The sequence below is a fragment of the Acipenser ruthenus genome, chromosome 43, assembly GCF_902713425.1.
Source record: "Acipenser ruthenus chromosome 43, fAciRut3.2 maternal haplotype, whole genome shotgun sequence".
NCBI lineage: Eukaryota > Metazoa > Chordata > Actinopteri > Acipenseriformes > Acipenseridae > Acipenser > Acipenser ruthenus.
In genome coordinates, this window is record NC_081231.1 from 475,998 (window position 1) to 497,672 (window position 21,675).

The 21,675-nt window shown below is 45.3% G+C and overlaps 1 protein-coding gene across 1 annotated transcript in view; it reads left to right on the forward strand.

Moving 5' to 3' along the window:
• The first annotated feature begins 546 nt into the window (after window positions 1-546).
• The window catches only part of LOC117398516 (sodium/calcium exchanger 1), a 52,704-nt gene continuing 31,575 nt past the window's right edge, over window positions 547-21,675 (forward strand). Inside the window, exons 1-3 of the mRNA XM_059012191.1 lie at window positions 547-1,157; window positions 1,489-1,664; window positions 7,039-8,863. Of these exons, the coding sequence (XP_058868174.1) occupies window positions 7,071-8,863 (1,793 nt within the window). The 5' untranslated portion in view covers window positions 547-1,157; window positions 1,489-1,664; window positions 7,039-7,070. The remainder of the gene's footprint in view (window positions 1,158-1,488; window positions 1,665-7,038; window positions 8,864-21,675) is intronic.

Consider the following 21,675-nt stretch of genomic DNA (forward strand, 5'->3'; position numbering starts at 1 on the left):
GAGTATAAGAGCCACCCTTTCTCTTTCTCTGCTCCACCAGCACGGAGCAGAGGGAGGCTGTTCAGAGAGTATAAGAGCCTCCCTTTCTCTTTCTCTGTCCCACCAGCACTAACTTTAACGATTGTCTATCTTGGCTAATGTACTGCAGCTATAAAAAAAAAAAAAAAATCACCAACAACCTGCGTTTAATGTAATGATGTATCTACCTTCACGCATTCACTCATTCACTAGCTGCACAGACACTGATTACATCACTGCACGGCACTGTCTAACTAATCCCTCTTCCCCGGTATATGCTGATTGCGCCCGTTTTTGTCTCCTAGACCTGTCAATGCGGCGGCCAGCCACGATCAATTGAGACCCGGCATTCATTAGCCGCTCACTCCCGCCCCCGTCTCTCTCCCCCCTCACTCGCTCCGAGCTGTGCGGAGATGCTGAGTTGTGCGTAAATTCGCCGTCTCTCTCTCTCTCTCTCTCTCTCTGCTCTCTCTCTCTCTCTCTCTCTCTCTCTCTCTCTCTCTGCCTCTCTCTCTCTCTCTCTCTCTCTCGTCTCCACCTCCTTTTGCGTCTCTCTCATTCATCTTCCTCTCTTGCAACCTCTCTCTCTTTCTGTAACTCAGCGACACAGGGGGAGAGCTACCGAGATTGGACAAGCCGGGTCTCCCTTTTTTCTCTCTTTTTTTCCAGCGCGCACCTCGCTTGGTGTTTTTATTACACCTTCAGCTCGGCGAGAGAGGCTCCGATCTCCCCCCCCCCCCAACACCTCAAAGCAAGACTCAGAGGACTGTAACGAGCACCCGTGGGCTGCACCACCGCGACTTGCGATACAACAAATAAAAACTGGCCGAAAAAAAAAATTAAAAATCGCACAAACAGGCCGCTGACACCGAAGGATGGCTTCTACTTTCAGGGAGCGTATTATTATGCGTAGCAATATTATTATTATTATCAAAATGTAATATTTCGTTGGAGTTTGTGTTATAACGAACTGCTAAATAATAATAATAATAATAATAATAATAATAATAATAATAATAATAATAATAATAATAATAATAATGAATACATAAATCAATTATAATCTATCTACAACCTGGCTGAATAGACTGTGTATTTGGACTTCCATTAATAAACCGGACTCCGCTATTTAGCCACAGGTATGTCCTGAAAATATTATCAGCGTGTACAGCGTATGGAGCTCTGAAGTCTTCACTACTGTTTGCACGCAGGCTGTTTCCCTTCATGTGATACGGAGTTTGATCTATGTGTACGATTGCTGGTCTGTAACCGTATGGCGGTCTGCTCGCATCATTAATTAAATATATAACGCTCACTGAATCTACCTTAGGTACTGTTTTTTACGCACCTGCTATCTGCCTGTTTGTCGTATTTACTGTGCATTTACTGCGCTGTTCTTTTTAAATGTATGTATTTATGTATTGATCTGATCTGATCGCATCCGCTGTCTGTTGTCTCGTTTTTAACCAGCGGATAAATCTCTGCGCTCCGGCCGAGCGTTGGTGTCTCTCCCACGGCGACGTGACCTGCCAGTCAGTGCGAGTCTCTGCCACGTTCTACCCACCCGCGACGGCTTCGTCTGTTCTGAAGGAGGAAAAAAAAAACCTAATTAAAACTACCAGTTACACCCGTGCTGTTTTTTCTGGGTAAGTAATTTTATGATTTTATGTTTAATTATTTACTTATGGACGGTGGGTTAAAAAGATAAAAAAGACTGATATCGTGTGCAATTTTAGAGTCACAAATCTTCCCCGCAGTTTTGTTAACAGGAAAATGTTCATTTGAGCATAGATTGTATTCTATACAGGCCTACTGTTAGAATTTAAAAAAACAGAAACCGATTGCATTGGTAATTGTTGGGTAATAATGCAGGATACAGAACCGTCGCTGGTTCGGTTTACAATAATTCTGTTTCATAAGTAACACGTTATCGAACCGTCTGTCTTGCGAACGCTACAGCAAGCATGATACCCGCAGAAAATGAGTGTTCAAAAGAAATATTATAATTCAGGACCCGCGCTGGTGTTGAATATAACGAGCAGCGACCCCTTATTCTCGTGTTGCGGTCTACAGAAAGCATTAGCACGGCTGAACCTGTGACCGCACACTGCTGAGCTGCTAAGGAAAGCGTGATTATTCATTTTGCGTGAACTGACCTTAAAACGCGCTGGAGCCACGCTTCACCTAGTAAATAAAATGATCACATGATCACGTCCCTTTAAGAAAAGTCATTATTCACGGGATATAGAATTTTTACCTGAAAACTACGCTATATTAAGCCATAATATAACAGTGCGTATATGTGGGTGGATGTGGGCGTATATATACTGTGTATATATATATATATATATATATAATTGCTGACATACACACAGCATTTCTGTAAATGTACACGATTTATACACACACTTTTGTTGCTCATCGTCTTTAAAACACAAATATCCTTTTAGTCGAGTGTGTTTTAGCCTAATAATAGAAATATATAAATACATAAACAGTTCAATTCCTCCCGGCAATATCAAAGGATGTTCGTTTATCACGAGCTTGATCAGCCCCCAGTGTGTCTAGCTAACAAGCTCAGGTGTGTCTGATTATTAAACTCCCAGTGAAACCAGGAATGGATCGCACTGCCGGGCAACGGGAGTCTTATTCCCATCCCTGAACTGTTGCAAAACGACTGCACAAAGACAGCCATAAACCTTTGCTGTCATGTTTTTTTTTTTTGTTCGTTCTGAGTAATAGATGAATTTCTACAAGCTTGCTCACTGTCTTTTATCAGATCAAAGGTGTGAAGCGCGGATGGCGGGAGGGTAGGCTGTTATTTTGAAGGTTGAACAGAACCACGCATTCTCTGAAGAAGGTGTGAATTACTCTGTGATCGGAGCTTCCGAACTTGCTCGTGCGAAGTACATGCGAACAAGAAGGACTACAAATTGGACCCCCTGCCATATGTAGCACACACTTGCAATCGTGCGCATGTTTATTAAAACACCTCAAGATTGGTTATTGATATCCTTTGTGTAGCTACCTGCAAGATTTGAACGAATATTTGTTTATTTAGCAGACACCTTTATCCAAGGCGACTCACAGAGACTAGAGTGTGTGAACTATGCATCAGCTGCAGAGTCACTTACAATTACGTCTCACCCGAAAGACGGAGCACAAGGAGGTGAAGTGACTTGCTCAGGGTCACACAATGAGTCAGTGGCTGAGTTGGGATTTGAACCGGAGACCTCCTGGTTACAAGCCCTTTTCTTTAACCACTGGACCACACAGCCTCCTATATAAACAACATCCCGTTTAAAAGGTGCTTTTAGTATTTAGTGAGAATTGATAAGAACAAATCAGCATTGAGAACGAGTTGAGTATTTATTAAAGAACAGGTAACAGCTGAGGGCTGCTGTGAGTCCTCTGTGATGTCCTTATCTATCCACGGCGCAGCTTGAAAAGAAAGCTGGGAGCTACTACAGTAATCGGCACAAAAGAAAACGCTTTGTCACATTGCCCTTTCTATTCAGAGCTGGGAAAATTGGGAATTGAGAAAACTGCCGGATCGGTTCCTTTTTTGTGTCTAATTAGTCTCTGAAGCAATTAGCAAAGCATTCCGTAATTTTTTTTCAAGGAACTCGCTTTTTATTTTTCTGCTTTCCGTTTTGGAGTCGCTTGGTAATTTCCGACCGTATGTTTGCAGCGAACGCAATACTTCCGTGAAAATGTGCGCATTCATTTCCTGTGCGGTGGTGCAGTTTTGAAAGACACGCATGTTATATAACAACCTGTGTCGTTCTTTTAAAAACACGATACAACACTTGGGTAAGAAATCTCTGTTTGCAAGCCCTGCTTTCAGATAGTATTGCGCTTCCTTGGTCACCTGGAGGAGGAAATTGGCCCCACCCGTTAGTGTCTATTTCGTTGAAGACATTTTTAAAGAAACGGTGCAGCGTGTGTTCAATCATTTACCAGGAAGCAAACTGAACCGGCTGCCAGGTTCCTGAACGCAGTGTAACAGGTGGTGTGTCAGTCGGGCAAACGTTTGCTGTATTTATTTTGAAGAAGTGATAAAAAAAAAAATATGTAGATTTACACTATTCTTTTAGAAATGGGGAAGTGGAACTACATATTACGCAATGGGTACATTTCATGGACAAAATACAGCCTTAGTTATTGGGCTGCAGTTCAGAGAACGGGCATGGGAATTAGCAGCAGTGGGGAATGCCTCTGGATTGATTTAGCCTCCTATCCAGGGTTATTCTGGGATTATCCCTACAAATAAGTGCTTGATCCAGTCCAGGGGGATTCCTCGGGCTGTGGGTTATTCAGGAATCACGTTGATCAAATGCTCTGCTTGGTTAAAAAGCTCGGCGGTGGTGTTTGTAAGCAGCTAAACTGGTTGTGGAGGGATCAGTTGCAGGGCCCAGAGCTCTGTGAGCGTTTTCACACATGAGTTAGCAGCTCAATGTGCCTATTCAGCGCAAACTAAAATTGCCCATTGATTCCTGTGCTGCTGCTCTCTGGCATTCAAAAAGACGCTTTAGATTTACAGAGATGGTCAGACTTGCACACACACACACACACACACACACACACAAACTCACACATGCACACACACATGCTGCAGTACATGCCTTATAATTCAATTTGGGGATGGAAATAAGGATCACACTTTATATGAAGTGTCTCTAATGACTGTGTATTTCCATAGCAGTTACTTGGTAAATACATGTGTACTGACACACAATTACATTGTTTCGTATGCGTAAACTCAGTGATCCATTCCCGGGATTGTCAGAGAATTTGCCCTTCGGAATACCCCTCTGCTACCCCCCCACCCTTCTCCATTTCCAGTTGGCCCTCGGGTCCCCCCCTGGTCTCTCCCCCATCTCTCTTTGTATCCTCAGTGATGCAGCGAGCTCAGGATAACGTTCCTCTGATGAAAGCTGGCATTCCCTGGCGTTTGGATTTTAAAAGGCTGGGGAGATGGAAGCTGGCACATTTCAGTGCTCATTGCTTCTGCTTGAACGGTTGTTTCCCTCAGTCAGGGGGGGCTGCATGCAACACTATGTTGTGCACAGCCGTGTGCAAATTTACTAGAACACCTCCAGATGTGTCATTGATATCCTTTATACACCTGCCTGCAAGAAAACACCTCTGGGTGTGAGAATCTCAATTTCCGCTCAGTCTGCGTTTGACTGTTTTTGGCTCTGTGTTCCCTTTCTCTTATGTTTTAAATCCACGTGCTAGTGCTTTCGTTTTTGGCCAGCGGGATTTTCATTTGACGTGAATGCCTGTAACAGTTTTGCCGCGTTAGGGTGCCATCGGTAAGCTAGCTAGGGAAATGCATTTGCAGCTAGAAAGGTCACGTCAGGCAGGTGAATGTCACAACAGTTCAAATCAACACAGAACCTCAGATTCCCGAAAAAACACTGGAATTGAATTTGCTTCGGCAGATATTTCGTTTCTCGTTGGCTACTAAACAGAAGTGTGTGTGTGTGTTTTATCAGTGGTTCGCACATCACATCACAAAACTAACACACAGTCTGCCACTAGGCATCTTTTGAGATGGGTAGAGAAATGAAGCTCCCTCCAGTCCAGGGCAAGCAGATTGCTCCCTCCCTTTTGACTCCCATTGCGTAGCAGTTTGATCCATTCCTAGTTTTGCTATGAGTTTAATAAGACACGCACCTGAGCTTGTTACCTAGACACCCCTTCAGTTATTATTTATTTCTTAGCAGACGCCCTTATCCAGGGCGACTTACAATTGTTACAAGATATCACATTATTTTTACATACAATTACCCATTTATACAGTTGGGTTTTTACTGGAGCAATCTAGGTAAAGTACCTTGCTCAAGGGTACAGCAGCAGTGTCCCCCACCTGGGATTGAACCCACGACCCTCCGGTCAAGAGTCCAGAGCTCTAACCACTACTCCACACTGCTGCCCTGAGTTACCAGATTTTTATTTTCCAGCATAGACGCATGCAACACAGGAGAGATGAGCGGGAACTGTGCAGTTGACGTTAGCTCTAGAGCTGATCAAGCTTGGGTTACGTATGTCTGTGGTGAAAGAGAATCTGTTAACTAGAGCTTGGTCAATGCAATTCGACATAGACTGTAACAAAAAAAACGAAATTAAAACGCTGCATTTGCAACAACGACTTAAAAGCATTGCACATTTTATAAAAAAGGTGAGAGGATAGCGAAGAAGAAACTCATTTGAAGCTCCCTGATCTGAATATTTTTCAATGCGATTATTATTTTTTATATATATATATATATATTTAATTTTAAAACCGAACCAGATTAGCTTTTGACTTTTATACAGATACAAACACTAAATGCAGTCAAAACATGAGGAAAAGCAAAGCCCCCTGTTTAGCAATGTAGCATCCTACTGCAATAACATGAACACCAGATAAAACACTGAAGTTGTCCTTGGCAAAGCTAGCCCATTCACCGCCCTTCAAAAACTAGGCTGGCCAGTCTATTTTAGTTCGTTCAGAAAGAGACAGATTAAAAAAAAGTGTTCTAGATACAGTCTGACCCGCTTAATATCACACCCCGCTTATTATCACCCCCAACCACAATGTAATAGGAGTCGACGGAAACAAGCGCCTGATAATATCACGTTGGTTAATATCACACTTTTACACAGGTTAGTTTACCATGTTTTTTAATATGCTTTACCAGACCTCTGTGCTTTACAATGTTTCCCTATGCTTTACCAGACCTCTCTGTGCTTTACAATGCTTCCCTATGCTTTACTAGACCTCTCTGTGCTTTACAATGCTTCCCTATGCTTTACCAGACCTCTCTGTGCTTTACAATGCTTCCCTATGCTTTACCAGACCTATCTGTGCTTTACAATGCTTCCCTATGCTTTACCACACCTCTCTGTGCTTTACAATGCTCCCCTATGCTTTACAATGCTTTCACTGTGCTTTTGCTAAGCTTTGCATAGAAGGAGTGTATTTCTTTGTCCAAAGGCTGACGTCTCTTTTCTCTCTCGTTTTCCACGCAGGGTTTGAAGAGAGAGAGAGCGACCTTGTCAACATGAAGCCTGCTCATCGGTTCTGGTCCACTCTTGGCTTTAGGTGTCTGGTTCTGTTCGTGACCTTGCTATTCCACGCCCAGCGCTCCGAAGCCAGCGAGGGGGAAACCTCTCTGGTCAAGCCCGTCGGCAACGAAACTTGCTCGAGACAAAAAAGCACCTGCACGGATGGGGTGGTCCTCCCGGTGTGGAACCCCCAAAACCCTTCCGTGGGAGACAAAGTGGCCCGAGCCATCGTTTACTTCGTGGCTCTGATCTACATGTTCCTGGGCATGTCCATCATCGCCGACCGGTTCATGTCGTCCATCGAAGTCATCACCTCCCAGGAGAAGGAGATCACCATCAAGAAACCCAACGGGGAGACCACCACCACCACCGTCCGAATCTGGAACGAGACCGTCTCCAACCTGACCCTCATGGCCCTGGGATCGTCCGCCCCGGAGATCTTGCTGTCAGTGATCGAGGTGTGCGGTCACGGGTTCAACGCCGGCGACATGGGCCCCAGCACCATCGTGGGGAGCGCCGCCTTCAACATGTTTGTGATCATCGCCATCTGCGTCTACGTCGTCCCGGATGGCGAGACCAGGAAGATCAAGCACCTGAGGGTGTTTTTCGTGACGGCCGCTTGGAGCATCTTCGCCTACATCTGGCTCTACCTGATCCTCTCCGTCATCTCCCCGGGAATCGTGGACCTCTGGGAAGCGGTCCTCACCTTCCTGTTCTTCCCGCTGTGTGTCGTTCAGGCCTGGATCGCGGACCGACGCTTGTTCTTCTACAAGTACGTCCAGAAGAGGTACAGGGCGGACAAGCACCGCGGGATCATCATCGAGACGGAAGGGGACGGTCCCTTCACCAAAATGGACATCGAGATGGACGGGCAGGTGGTCAACTCTCACAAGGAGGCCCTGGACGGGATGCTGAGCCTGGCAGAGGAGACCCGCCAGGGGCAAGAAGATGAGGCTCGGAGGGACATGGCCAAAACCTTGAAAGAGCTCAAGCAGAAGCACCCCGATAAGGACACGGAGCAGCTCATCGAAATGGCCAACTACCACGTCCTGGTGCAGCAGCAGAAGAGCCGAGCCTTCTACAGGATCCAAGCCACCAGGATGATGATCGGCGCGGGGAACATCTTGAAAAAGCACGCCGCCGACCAGGCCAGGAAGGTGGTGAGCTGCCACGAGGCCCGATCGGAGGAAGAGGACGACACCACCATCAAGGTCTTCTTCGAGCCGTCCCACTACCAGTGCTTCGAGAACTGCGGCTCTCTGCTGCTGGCCGTGGCCAGGAGGGGCGGCGATCCCGGCTGCACCGTGAAGGTGGACTTCAGGACCGAGGACGGCACGGCCAACGCCGGCTCCGACTACGAGTTCGCCGAGGGCACGCTGGTCTTCAAAGCCGGAGAGACGCGCAAGGAGTTCACGGTGGGCATCATCGACGACGACATTTTCGAGGAGGACGAGTATTTCTACGTGCACCTCAGCAACGTCAGGGTGACCCGGCCCGAGGCGGGCGGGGACCCGGGTTCCACTCCTCCTCCTCCTAAAGCCTGCCTGGGCGCCAACCACACGGCCACGGTGACCATCTTCGATGACGACCACGCCGGGATTTTCACCTTCGAGAGCGACGCCACCCGGGTGAGCGAGAGCATTGGGATTATGCAGGTGAAGGTGCAGCGGACCTCCGGAGCCAGAGGCACGGTCATCGTGCCGTACAAGGCCGTGGAAGGGAGCGCCAAGAGCGGGGACGATTACGAAGAGTGCGAGGGCAAGCTGGAGTTCAGGAACGACGAGACCATGTGAGTAACCAGCGAGTCTGTCAGTCTGGGGGGGGGGGGGGGGGGGGGGGGCTGCTGTTGGGGGTTCTTTCACACGCTCGCTGCGTTCAGAAGCGTTGAACTCAGGCATGCAAACTGCTCTTCAAATTGAGACGGCACGCTAACGCTCGGACTCAAGTAGTGTTTTGGCTAATGGCACTGACAAAGGTTTCTTGTAGTTTTTACACCCGTTAGTAGATATATATATATATACACACACACACACACACACACATCTCTCTGGAGAACCGCTTGCTCATTTGTAATGAAACTTGGCAAGGATATTCTTCAACACAAGTTACTCAGAGTATCAGAATCTGGAAAGATAGATAGATAGACAAACAGGGGTTCATTTGTGTCGGATCACCCTGATTCCCAGATCCAGTACCTTTTTGTCTGACAGACGACAAACATTTTTCAAATGATGAGTTGGTCATTTTCTTCCTCTAGACGTCTTATCCTAAAACTCGTTTCGGTACACTTCTGCCAGTCAAGTCATGGAACAGGAAAGCGTTTTTTTTTTAAAAAAAATTTCCATCGGGCATGTTATGTATATAGAGTTCTATATATTTTTCTTCATACGGGTTAATCGTTTGCCAGCTACGTAGGCCTCTCCTGTCAGACAGAAAGGCACCGGATCTGGGAACCGGAACAAATGAACTCCTGGCATCTCTGCATGACTGCAGCTGCAGTTTTAGCAGCATAACTGTGGATGGAGGGAATATTTATTTGGTTCTGGCTGGATTTGTGCTTCTGCTGCATAGCAGATGAATGGCAATCTGCGCTTAGCCTGTCTGAAAGGATCTTTAGTGCTGTATACATGTCTGTCCGCCCGCTTACACATTGTGTGTAGGGGTGAAGCTAATAGAGATATGCTTCTTCATGGTGGTTTTAGCTCGGTATTTACTGGCATGAACACAAATCCTGCTCCAGGACTGGGTCTGGTTTAAGATCGGATCAACGTGAATCTCGCTAACTAATTAATGGAACTGTTCCTGTTTCTTTTGTGTGTTTTGCTCTATTGATTTTGAGCTTGGCGCAGATCTAAGCACATGCTTCCTTGGTTGGGTTTTCGTCTCCTTATTCTAGTGTTGACGAGCACTTGAGCACGCTGGTCAAATTGGTTATAGTATCTGAAGCAGCCTTTGAATGTGGTTTTAATAGCTTTCAATGCTTCTGGTAGTTCTCTGGGGTTTGATCGCTCAGAGATCTGCTTTTCCCTGGCTCTGAGCCCGGACACTGAACAGCTTACCACATTCAGATCACTAGATGATGTGACCTTTCACTACTCTCTATGCATTTATGTAGAGGCGGCAGGGCTAGCAAAAACATGCCCCACTGTAACATGATTTTAACGGATCGGGGGAAGGCTGTTCAGCACCTGGCATTCAGGATTCTCCTAGCTCAAAACCAGGTAAAGAGAAAAATAACTCATCATTAAATTATTTTTTTCTTACAATTGTTACAAGATATCACATTGTTTTTTACATACAATTACCCATTTATACAGTTGGGTTTTTACTGGAGCAATCTAGGTAAAGTACCTTGCTCAAGAGTACAGCAGCAGTGTCCACCCCCACCTGGGATTGAACCCACAACCCTCCGGTCAAGAGTCCAGAGCCCTAACCACTACTCCACACTGCTGCACAATGATCATCTTATTACAGTCTGTATCATACAAGTAGCCCATCATCGCGATACACAGGGCATCATGATAGCAGTGAATCAGTAAACCCTTATTGTATTAGCTTTTTTACAGAGGCGTCTTGATTGGAGGTCATATAAATCCTAGTTTGATTATCAGAGCAGTTTGTCTATCCGAACACATCCTCTCTGATCCCAGTGAGTGAGGCTAATAGAGCTTTTGCATTGCCTTCTGTATCCAGTCATCACCTCTGATGTAGTGAGGGGAGGCTCTGTTGCCATGGTATTTCTGCTATCCGCTTCGACTCTGTTGAGGGGAGATGTGTGACAAGCTGGCTTGGAGAAAAGCAATCGAACCTTCCACTCGGAGCCCTGCCAGGCAGCTACTGCTGCTGGAGAGTCGCTTCTGAGGGAGTTTTCCGACACTTCACATATTTCATAAACCAGCAGGGATGGGAATAAGACTCCCGTTGCATAGTCCTGGTCCAGTCCTGGTTTCACTAGGAGTTTTAATAATAAGACACGCTTGAGGTTGTTGCCTAGACACACTGGGGCTAATCAGTGTGGAGTAGTGGTTAGGGCTCTGGACTCTTGACCGGAGGGTCGTGGGTTCAATCCCAGGTGGGGGGACACTGCTGCTGTACCCTTGAGCAAGGTACTTTACCTAGATTGCTCCAGTAAAAACCCAACTGTATAAATGGGTAATTGTATGTAAAAATAATGTGATATCTTGTAACAATTGTAAGTCGCCCTGGATAAGGGCGTCTGCTAATAAATAAATAATAGTAATAATAATAATAATCACGCTTGTATTAAAACCTGGAATGGGTGAAACTGCTATGCAGAGAACGATAAAGAAACCATCATCGCAGCGTGCAAACGCCACTTCCCTTCAGCCTCCCTCCCAAGTTGTTCAGGTGTTAAAATCCCTTCTCGTTTCTAATGCAGAACAACCAGAGGCCACAAAGATGCTTTGGTAAGGTTTTCTCTGAATTTTTATATATGTTAATCAAATATGTCTCCATGCCTCAAGCCTGCCCTAGGCTGGAGGGAGCACCCTTTCTCTTAGGGGGCTGAGGGAGGGAGCAGTTCAGTTTCCATGCCTCAAGCCTGCCCTGGACTGGATGGAGCACCCTTTCTCTTAAGGGGCTGAGGGAGGGAGGGAGCAGTTCAGTCTCCATGCCTCAAGCCTGTCCTGGACTGGAGGGAGCACCCTTTCTCTTAAGGGGCTGAGGGAGGGAGGGAGCAGTTCAGTCTCCATGCCTCAAGCCTGCCCTGGGCTGGAGGGAGCACCCCTAGAGGTGATGAAGGAGGGAGTAGTAGATTAAACAGAATCCCAATACCAGGGAGCAAATCATCCGCTCAATTTGTATCGGCTAGACAAGCCCTCCATTGATTTCTGAACAGAAATTCGATTATCAGGCTACACCAGAATAATGAGAGGAGATGAGAAATGGAAGAGCTTGAGGAGTCTGGTTATCAAGAGGCAAGGCAGCACAGGCCAATACTAGCAGATTGATGAGCTAGGGGGGTAATTGAAATTCCAGGGAGGAGGGAGGGGGTGTTTGTATTCTGGAAATTAGCGCAGAGTAAGAACTTGTATATCAGAACCGATAAACCCGAGATCGGAAAAGCAACTGCCTGCCAACCTAATCAAGATATAATCAGATTGTTTTTTTTTTTTCATCAGTGTTTAGCTGAGCTGAGACAACTAAATACATTTTACTTGGGACATGAATTGAGCTTATTTCTATTTCTTCTCTCCTTTTCTTTTTTATTATCTCTTTTTCTCCTTTATTTTTTTTTCTCTCGTTCTTTCTATTTTTTTCTTTAAAAAAAAAAAACGCCTTTATTTTTATCGGAAAAAAATCTTTGCCGTTTCTGTGAATGAAAACGATTTTGTGTTGATGTCTTTTTAAATAGGATCAGCTAAGACAGATATTTAATTGATACAATTACTGCATCCATCTCATTTAAGTTCGTTTTATTACTGATGGTATTATTATTATTATTATTATTATTATGATTCATGGGTTTGCAGCCATCCGGAATTTCTAAAGGAGTCCTCTGTCGAAACTGATGGGTTTTGTTTGTTGTTGTCTGTAGCTGAAGACAACTACTAGAAAGTGTATATTTTAAGAACTGAAAGCATGTTTAGCACGCAGGTGGTACAGCAGACTAGATGCCCTTCTGTGATACTGGAACTCACTTTGACAGTAAACAAGTAACCCACTTTCTAGCCAATGAACCGTCAGAAAGTTTAAAAAAAAAAAAAAAAAAAACTTCCCATTCACAAGTCCTTCAGTGTGAGTGCTTTGCTACACAGTGCGGTTCCGTGACTAATTTTATATTCAAATGATGACGACACGCATTCAATCCTTGCATGCACTAAAATGGTGCTGCGGTAAATGAACTACGGTGTGCCAAGAGGGACAAAACAGAGGACTGCGATCAGTATGCATTACAAAAATATATATATACATCTATATATAATCAGAGAGAGAGATGATACTGAATGATTGTTCGTGGCTGGATTTGAACCTCCTGGTATCAAGCCCCTTTTTCTCTAACCACTGGACCAGCAAGCCTGCTAGAAGCGGAGAACTCCACTTGTGTGGGTTCCAGCAATTATGGGATGTGTCTAAAAAAAAAAACGCCGCGCTCTCATTACATTCCTGTGAGTCCTTCAGAGTGTTGCAATCCCAACGCTAGCTGGTTGCTAGGCGACAAGGACACCCGTTGTATAATCGTGGGCTGAGGAGAAGAAATTTTACAGCAATCAAAGGAAGCCTGGAGAATGCTGACAGTGCGAATAGGTTTGGTGGTTCCAGTGGTTAGAGAAAAGGGGCTTGATAGCAGGAGGTTCAAATCCCAGCTCAGCCACTGACTCCCTGTGTGTGTGTGTGTGTGTGTGTGTGTGACCCTGAGCAAGTCGCTTAACCTCCTTGTGCTCCGTCCTTTGGATGAGGTATCACTAGAACAGCACAGTGCTTTACTACCCATTCTCCACACTGACAGAACCTGCTTGCAGAGGGAGGGGAGGGTATGAGTGGAACAGCACAGTGCTTTACTACCCATTCTCCACACTGAGACCTGAATGAACCTGCTAAATCCTACATGCATCGTATAGTCAGCTGAGGGTGCAACGCAAACACTGTAATCCCTGCCACTGGCTCAAGCATTTTCGTTTAGTTGCTTCACAAACACTGGTGTTGACCCAGATATGAAAGAGCACTAATCCCACAGAGAAAGGGATTATAATCCTCATCCCACTACACAGGAGAGGGTTATGTTCTGCAACAGCAGGTGAAGTTCTCAGTTACACACGCTGCTATAGATTGGATTTCCCATCATCCTTCTGCTCGCTGGTAAATCCATCTCAGTGACATATGTGAGCAGGAGGATGATGGGAAATGTAGTTCTGAGAGGTCCATGCGGGTACACGGGAAGCCATCTTGAGGCAGGGAATGCAATTTAAAAGTTTAAAAAAGTTACCCAAACAGCCAGATACGAGTTTTAATTTGCAGGTTTTAATGTGAATTTGCTGGTCACTTCTGCAGTCTGCTGGTGCAGATGGACAGGCACGAAGCTGTATCTTGGTACACCATGGAAACTGTGTTTTTATAGTCTCTTTTTAAAGCATTTTTCTATACATTGCATGAGCAGGTTACTGGACCGGAAGCCTCAAATGCAAGCCCATTAAAAGCTATTAGCAATCCGCGTGAATGCTGAACCTCTGTGGATTTCAAACATGACCGCTGACTCATCCAACCTCCTCCCTGTTCCCCAGGGCTCAGGACTGAGTGTGAATTGAAAACAAATGGCTGGGCCTCTGCCATCTCATAAGCTTTGCAATGAAAGAGTATTTTAAACATTCATTATATTGATCTCCCTCAATCTTCCCCTCCTCTCATATCTGATGTGATGAATCTCCTGCTTTGGAGAGTAAAAAAAAATACTACATTCGGAATGTGATAATACGTTGCCGTTGGTTACCATTGTGATGTCGTAATCAACATTCCATCTTGAGTATATGGGGGGGGGGGGGCATTGTGATGTCATTACCGTAGCGATTGTTGCTACAGTCGAAGCTGGAAAAAGCATAATCTTTGACGGATCAAATTCTAATACCTTCATTCAGATCTTAACATTGATATTTAAACTGCCTGCCTGGTTTATTAGGATCTGAACCTGATATGGAGTTGAGACAAAGTTTGCCCCCGATCACAGCCTTGCTGTGGCACAGGCTCCACAAGGTGTTGGCAGGCGTCTCCAGGGATCCATTCAGTGGTGGGGTTTGACTTTTGACTCAGCAACGATGCTTAATCAAACTATCCCTTTGTGTGGGCCTGTGTTGTTAAGGTGCTTTGACTCTGTGTTCAGGAGCTGCTCTTCAGTTCTAGTGACCTGCCTACTGTCAGGGTAGACAAACAGTCTTTATATTAGGACACGTCGGCGCCATCTAGTGCACAGCTAGGGTACTGCCAGCGAAACAAAAGTAAAACTTGATCCAAAATGGCAGATCAATAAGATGGCTCTGGGCATCTATGAAGATGATTGATGATGGCCTGAAAAGTGCATGAGATATTCAGGCGTTAGTCCTGCAGTTTTGAGACGGAATTTGCAGCTGGTTTTGTTTCAGTGTGGCTCGTGGTTTAAGTTCAAGGCCCTGCAGATTGCACACAGATGACAGAGGAGAGCGATCGCACTCCTCCACCTCGGATCTGAGTACACTTTGGGGACTTCAAGTTTAGGTTTCCATGGAAACTTGTAGCAGGGCTTATCTTCCCTGAAGCTTAAACCTCCTCCCTCCTTCACACCCCCTCCACCAACCCAGCCATTTAATGAGTGCTAATGAGAGCCGTGTTCTCTCCGCAGCGCTGACACCCGCTAAACCCAGACTGTGTGCTAGCAACGCAGAATTCAAACCCCTTTTCTCTTATTCACACCAGCACTGGCTAACCTTATAAACCAAGAAACAGTACCATGCCCCCCTGCCTTGATCATTTCAATATTAATAATAATAATACTAGACTTCATTGAGGGGAGCTCTGAACCCCAGGACTGGGTGCAGCAGCAGCAGCAGCAGGGCTAGTGTGAGTTTGTAACCCTGCTCAAACTCCTGGCTCCTGATCATTTCAATATTAATAATAATAATACTAGACTTCATTGAGGGGAGCTCTGAACCCCAGGACTGGGTGCAGCAGCAGCAGCAGGGCTAGTGTGAGTTTCTAACCCTGCTCAAACTCCTGGCTCCTGATCATTTCAATATTAATAATAATAATACTAGACTTCATTGAGGGGAGCTCCGAACCCCAGGGCTGGGTGCAGCAGCAGCAGCAGGGCTAGTGTGTGAAGTTAGGAGTCAATTTTAGTGCCCCAACGATAGCTACACCAACATAAGTGTGTGCTGAAGGCCAGTGGTTTTATATGTACTTATGGCAAAAGACAGAGAAGTGTTGCCTTAGTCTGAAATTACTAGTATGCAATTGGTGTGGCATATTGAGGTCAAAGCAACGCTGCAATATATATATATATACACATTATGAATTACCTCTCCAGCTATATATAGAGAACAGTTCCTTGTAATTTTGTCATTTTGAAATGGTGTAATTACAGTGCTTCTCTCGACTAGTACATTTCGTTTAGACTACAGGCTCCATTCAGGCTCGGTTAGAAGCTCTTTGGTTTTTTTTTTTTTTTTTTGGTTTGTAATTTGTCGGGTGGGATTTTAAAACATGTTTTAACGGGCGGTCCCGCTGTCAGTTCTGATTTTAGAATGTACTTTTTTTTTTTTTTTGAAGTTCAAAGCTCAAACGCGTATCAGGACCCTTCACAAATTCACTGTTTTTAACAACTAAGAATAAAGCAGGATGTGATGTAAATAACCCCCTCCACACCACTATACATGCTAACTTAAAGAAGGAGTGAGCTTTACTGTCTTTAAAAATATACTGAAGCTTAAAGAAGCTCTAGTCAAAACCCATTGCCTCTTGTCAGCAGTGGCAAGGCTGTTTAATATGCTATATGTTTTGCTATGGTCTGTGCAAGCAGTTCTGTTGCTCTGTATTTGCTTGATCTAAATCTGCCTTGACAATACCTGAGCTTGCCTGGGGAATCCTAACTGCCAGACCACTGCCCACCTTTCCTGGTTTCACCCAATGGCGTGACAGCATACCTTTTCGACTATGGCGAGGCTGGCAGAGTTGAAAGGTCACGCTGTCCTGTGATTTGAATGGATCGAGGAAGCCAGGCAGTTAGGGTTCGCCAGACGAGCTCAAAGCAGATTTTTGAGAAAAAAAAAAATGATCAGTTATATCGGAGCAGCACGATTGCAAAACGCTGTATGATATTCAAAGAAATGTAACAAGAAAATACAATTTGAATGCTCGGTCTACTTGACTTAATACAAAAGGTTTTTTTTTTTTTAAGCTCTGTCCCTTCCTCTAAGCTGGCAGGTGTGGTGTGAATGACAGCTGGTGCCACCTGAGTAGCAATGCTGCTCAACACAGGTGGCATGATCCTGTCAAACACTCAGGCAGCATATGAGCAGGAGGAAGAGTGGAGGGCAGCAAACAGCAAACCATCGCTGTGACAAGCTGGTGCAGCGATTAGGGGAGCAGTGAGGCTCTGTGCGTGCGTGCGTGTGTGTGTGTGTGTGCGGTGCAGCTAAGCAGGGCTGGGACCAAGGGAGACCCAGAAACTAAAAGAAATACTGAATCGCTGCCTAGTTACAGAAACCTCGACCATCCAAAACTGACGAAGACGATAGGGGTCTAGCAGAAGGGAACTTTGCCTACCAGTGACGTCCATGGGGGATATTTCTGGCAGTTAATTGCCACATTCTTATTTCGTCACGTGTCTCGAATCCCATGTGCAAGCCTACATCTGTTTTTTATCCTCTGTAATGTTTATCTCATGTGTCTCGTAACGCTAAACAACAGCGGTGTGCACACACTCCTACTCTAGACTCTTGGGGTTTGAGGCAGCAGAGCTGGGCTCCTGGAAGCAGGTTTCAAGCCGCTGTTCCTAGAAAAAGTGGCTCCGTTCTCCCTCAGCTTTACCTTCCCGCAAATCCATAGAAACGAGCAGCTGTGAGGATGAAGGATCGGTGTCGATGCCAACAGGCCATTTCCTTGATTCAGTAGATAATCGCCCCCCCAGATAAATGATGCTGGGTGAGGGGAGGGGGGGGGGGGTCTCATTGTAGCTGACCACATGTTTTTAGAAGCGTTTTTTTTTTTTTTTCCCCAGCGCTGCTGAAACAGCAGGACCATCTACAGTAATCGCTGTTTAACAGCTCTGATCTGTGCTCTGCGCGGCTGGTGTTGATTTTCAAGTGTGTCTGTAGATCTGTAAGGGTGTGCCATATATATATATATATATATATATATATATATATATATATATATATATATATACGTATATATATGTGTACTGTGTACAGTCCCCGATGCCATGATTCATAACATTTGTAAAGCAACGCATTTTTTTCAATCGTTCTGAGTGGTTCTGGGTTCTGTTGCTCCTCAATATTGAGTTAGCATTTAAAATCTGCCTCAATCTGCCAATGCAGACAGACAGACAGACAGACAGGGGCTCTGCAATGGCAATGCAGACAGACAGACAGACAGTGGCTCTGCAATGGCAATGCAGACAGACAGACAGACAGTGGCTCTGCAATGGCAATGCAGACAGACAGACAGACAGTGGCTCTGCAATGGCAATGCAGACAGACAGACAGACAGACAGTGTAACTGTAATGGCAATGCAGACAGACAGACAGACAGACAGACAGTGGCTATGTGAGCCGCAGTGTGCTCACGATATCTGTTTAACCTCCAATACGATTTATGAGTTGATCGATTTAATTGCATGCTCTGTTTATTCGATCCTCACAGAAGAAGGGTCCTGTATAAAGAATCGGGTGATACTCAACACCACGATGCTGTGCTTACATCACAAAGCTTCACTTAGGGGTGGGGGGGAGGGGGGTCACCTTAATCCCAGTTACACAGCCACTGGAATCCCACTATAAGTAACTGAAGCCCTTTTCAAACACTGCTGCACAGCTCCGCTAATCTGGAGCGAGGGGAGAGGGAAGAACGTCTATCGCTTGCAGCCTCTGTACACAAAGTGCTGGACGAAGCAGAATTATAATATTGCAGGGGTATAGTGGAGACGGTCGTCCATGCTGTATGTAGGTATGCATGTATGTTATGTATGTATGCATGTATGTATGTATGTCACACTTTACAGTTTTACATATATCTGCAAAACCGTGTATCCAATTGAGATGAAACTTGGCATTAATATTATCCAGCATAAATCATTGGGAATGTCAGATTCTGGGGCTATAGGGGTGTGTCGATCTGTCTGTACTGTGCATGCGTCTGCATGTCAACCTTATATTTTCCCCATACATCTGAAAAACTGCTTATCCATTTGTGATGTAACTTGTATTAACATTATTTAGCACTCAAGTTATTGAGAGTATTCTGGAGCTGTATGGTAGGTGTCCGTCCGTCAGTCTGAGTGTCACACCTCAGTGTAACACAAGAGTCACAAAGGAATGCTCAGTCCCTGTCGAAGCACGGTTTAACTGTGCGTGTGTTTCTTTCCAAACTCCACATTCTGTAGCTCAGGTGAGATTGATGGAATCATTTTGTTATCTATCAAAAAGCGTCTCCTGTTCTGTGCTGCAGGGTGATAAACGTTTGCTCATCGCTCTAGTGAGCACGACCCTTCGAAATGTTTCTTTGTGATGGTTTCTGCTGTGCTTTTCAATCGTATATCCATTACTCCAATGTGCTTGTCTGGGATATGAAGGGCTTGTTTTAATTAAGAGTCTTTGTCATTTTAAAGGCTTGCCAATGCTTTTCAGTGCTTTATATGGTCTTTCCCATCAGGCTAATCCTTTTGAACAGCCCTTATTTCAAGCTGCAATGCTCTTGCAACCCTGTTCAATGTATTATTATTATTTGTTTATTTAGCAGATGCCTTTATCCAAAGCGACTTACAGAGACTAGGGTGTGTGAACTATGCATCAGCTGCAGAGTCACTTACAACTATGTCTCACCTGAAAGAAGGAGCACAGGGAGGTGAAGTGACTTGCTCAGGGTCACACACAGTGAGTCAGTGAGTGAGCCGGGATTTGAACCAGGGGACCTCCTGCTTACAAGCCCGTCTGGTCTGCGTACAGTCGTTTGGTCTTCTGGGTATGCCGATTTAGCAGAAGGGAGGAAAGAGAGAGAGAGAGAGAAAGGGAAGGAAAGAAAAAAAATAGTTTGTAACAGAAGATAATGGTCCCTGCATTGCATCACTCCTGACCGAATCAGACGGCTGTGCGGGGGGGTTGAGCCTGCCTGGTTTTTAGCGTGTTCCGGTTCGCTTGCATCACTGCTGCCTATAGAAAATAGTACCGGAGCGGTCTTCCTCTGATCAGCACTGCTGTGCAACTTGTGTTGCCATTGCTGCTGATGCTGCTGGTCAGCTAATGGGTCTGCTTGGGTTTGCATTGCACTGCGGTTGTAATGGGAGCTCAGTGAGAACTTGCCTAACTTACTTTTGTTCTATGGTAAAGCCTGTATGTGGAAACTGTGGGTTCACTTTTGTTTAAATACTGCAGGTACACATTGCAGATGTCACAGCTGGAGAGAGAGAGAGAGAGAGAGAGAGAGAGAGAGAGAGAGAGAGAGAGAGAGAGAGAGAGAGAGAGAGAGAGAGAGAGAGAGAGAGAGAGAGAGAGAGAGAGAGAGAGAGAGAGAGAGAGAGAGAGAGAGAGAGAGAGAGGTGTATGCATGCTGGCGCTGTACACCCTGTCAAACATGTCAAGCAGGTAGGCTGATAAGGAGCTGCTATAGTAATAACTACCAGGCATCCAAGCTTGAAGAGACGTCTTTGAATTTCCAGCGAGACTGTCGCCTCCTCTCCCAGCCTGGTTACCTTCCAGCTTCATGCACCACTCTCTCCCTCTCCCTCTCGCTCTCTCTCACATTCCTGTCCCTATCTCCTCCCCCCATTTTGATTATACCAACATAAAAGTTTCCCCAAAATAAAAGTACAGCAATATGTAATAAAGCACAGTGAAAGCATGGTAAAGCATAGACAAGCATTGTAAAGCACAGAGAGGTGTGGTAAAGCATAGACAAGCATTGTAAAGCACAGAGAGGTGTGGTAAAGCATAGGGAAGCATTGTAAAGCACAGAGAGGTATGGTAAAGCATAGACAAGCATTGTAAAGCACAGAGAGGTCTGGTAAAGCATAGACAAGCATTGTAAAGCACAGAGAGGTCTGGTAAAGCATAGGGAAGCATTGTAAAGCACAGAGAGGTCTGGTAAAGCATAGGGAAGCATTGTAAAGCACAGAGAGGTATGGCGAAGCATAGGGAAGCATTGTAAAGCACAGTGAAAGCATGGTAAAGCATAGACAAGCATTGTAAAGCACAGAGAGGTCTGGTAAAGCATAGACAAGCATTGTAAAGCACAGAGAGGTCTGGTAAAGCATAGGGAAGCATTGTAAAGCATAGAGAGGTCTGGTAAAGCATAGGGAAGCATTGTAAAGCACAGAGAGGTCTGGTAAAGCATAGGGAAGCATTGTAAAGCATAGAGAGGTATGGGAAAGCATATTCTGGTGAAAACCTTTTATAAGCCTTATTGGGACCTGTCTAGCTGATTTCTATTGGGCATCACCCTGGCGTGGGGCATGTTCTCCTGGTATTCCCAGGGTCCCTTGATTACTCCGGAAGAAACGAACGCAGTAGTTTACCTGGGATCAAGTCCACCTAACAGTGCTGAAACCTTTTTTTCTTGTTTTTCTCAGTGTGTGGCGCATCACCAGGGAGAACCTCTTCTTTTGAGTTGCATCATTAGCCTACCCTGGCACTGCATTTGTACAGCAATTACGCGGTTTGATGTGCAGTGCAGCCTTTTCCGTTGAAGCGAGGCTGGAGGAGAGATAGCCAGGAGATGCTATTCTGGGGAAGCGCGCTGATGTGCTCTAGCAACTTAATTAAGGGTCTAGCGATAGCGCTCGAACTAACATGATGTTTTACAAAAGCAAATTAGGCTGTATTTGTACATTTTACCATTCTAATACAATAAAAGAGAGACGTGTTCAAATGGGTCCCTAATTACCCCCCGCGGTTAGCT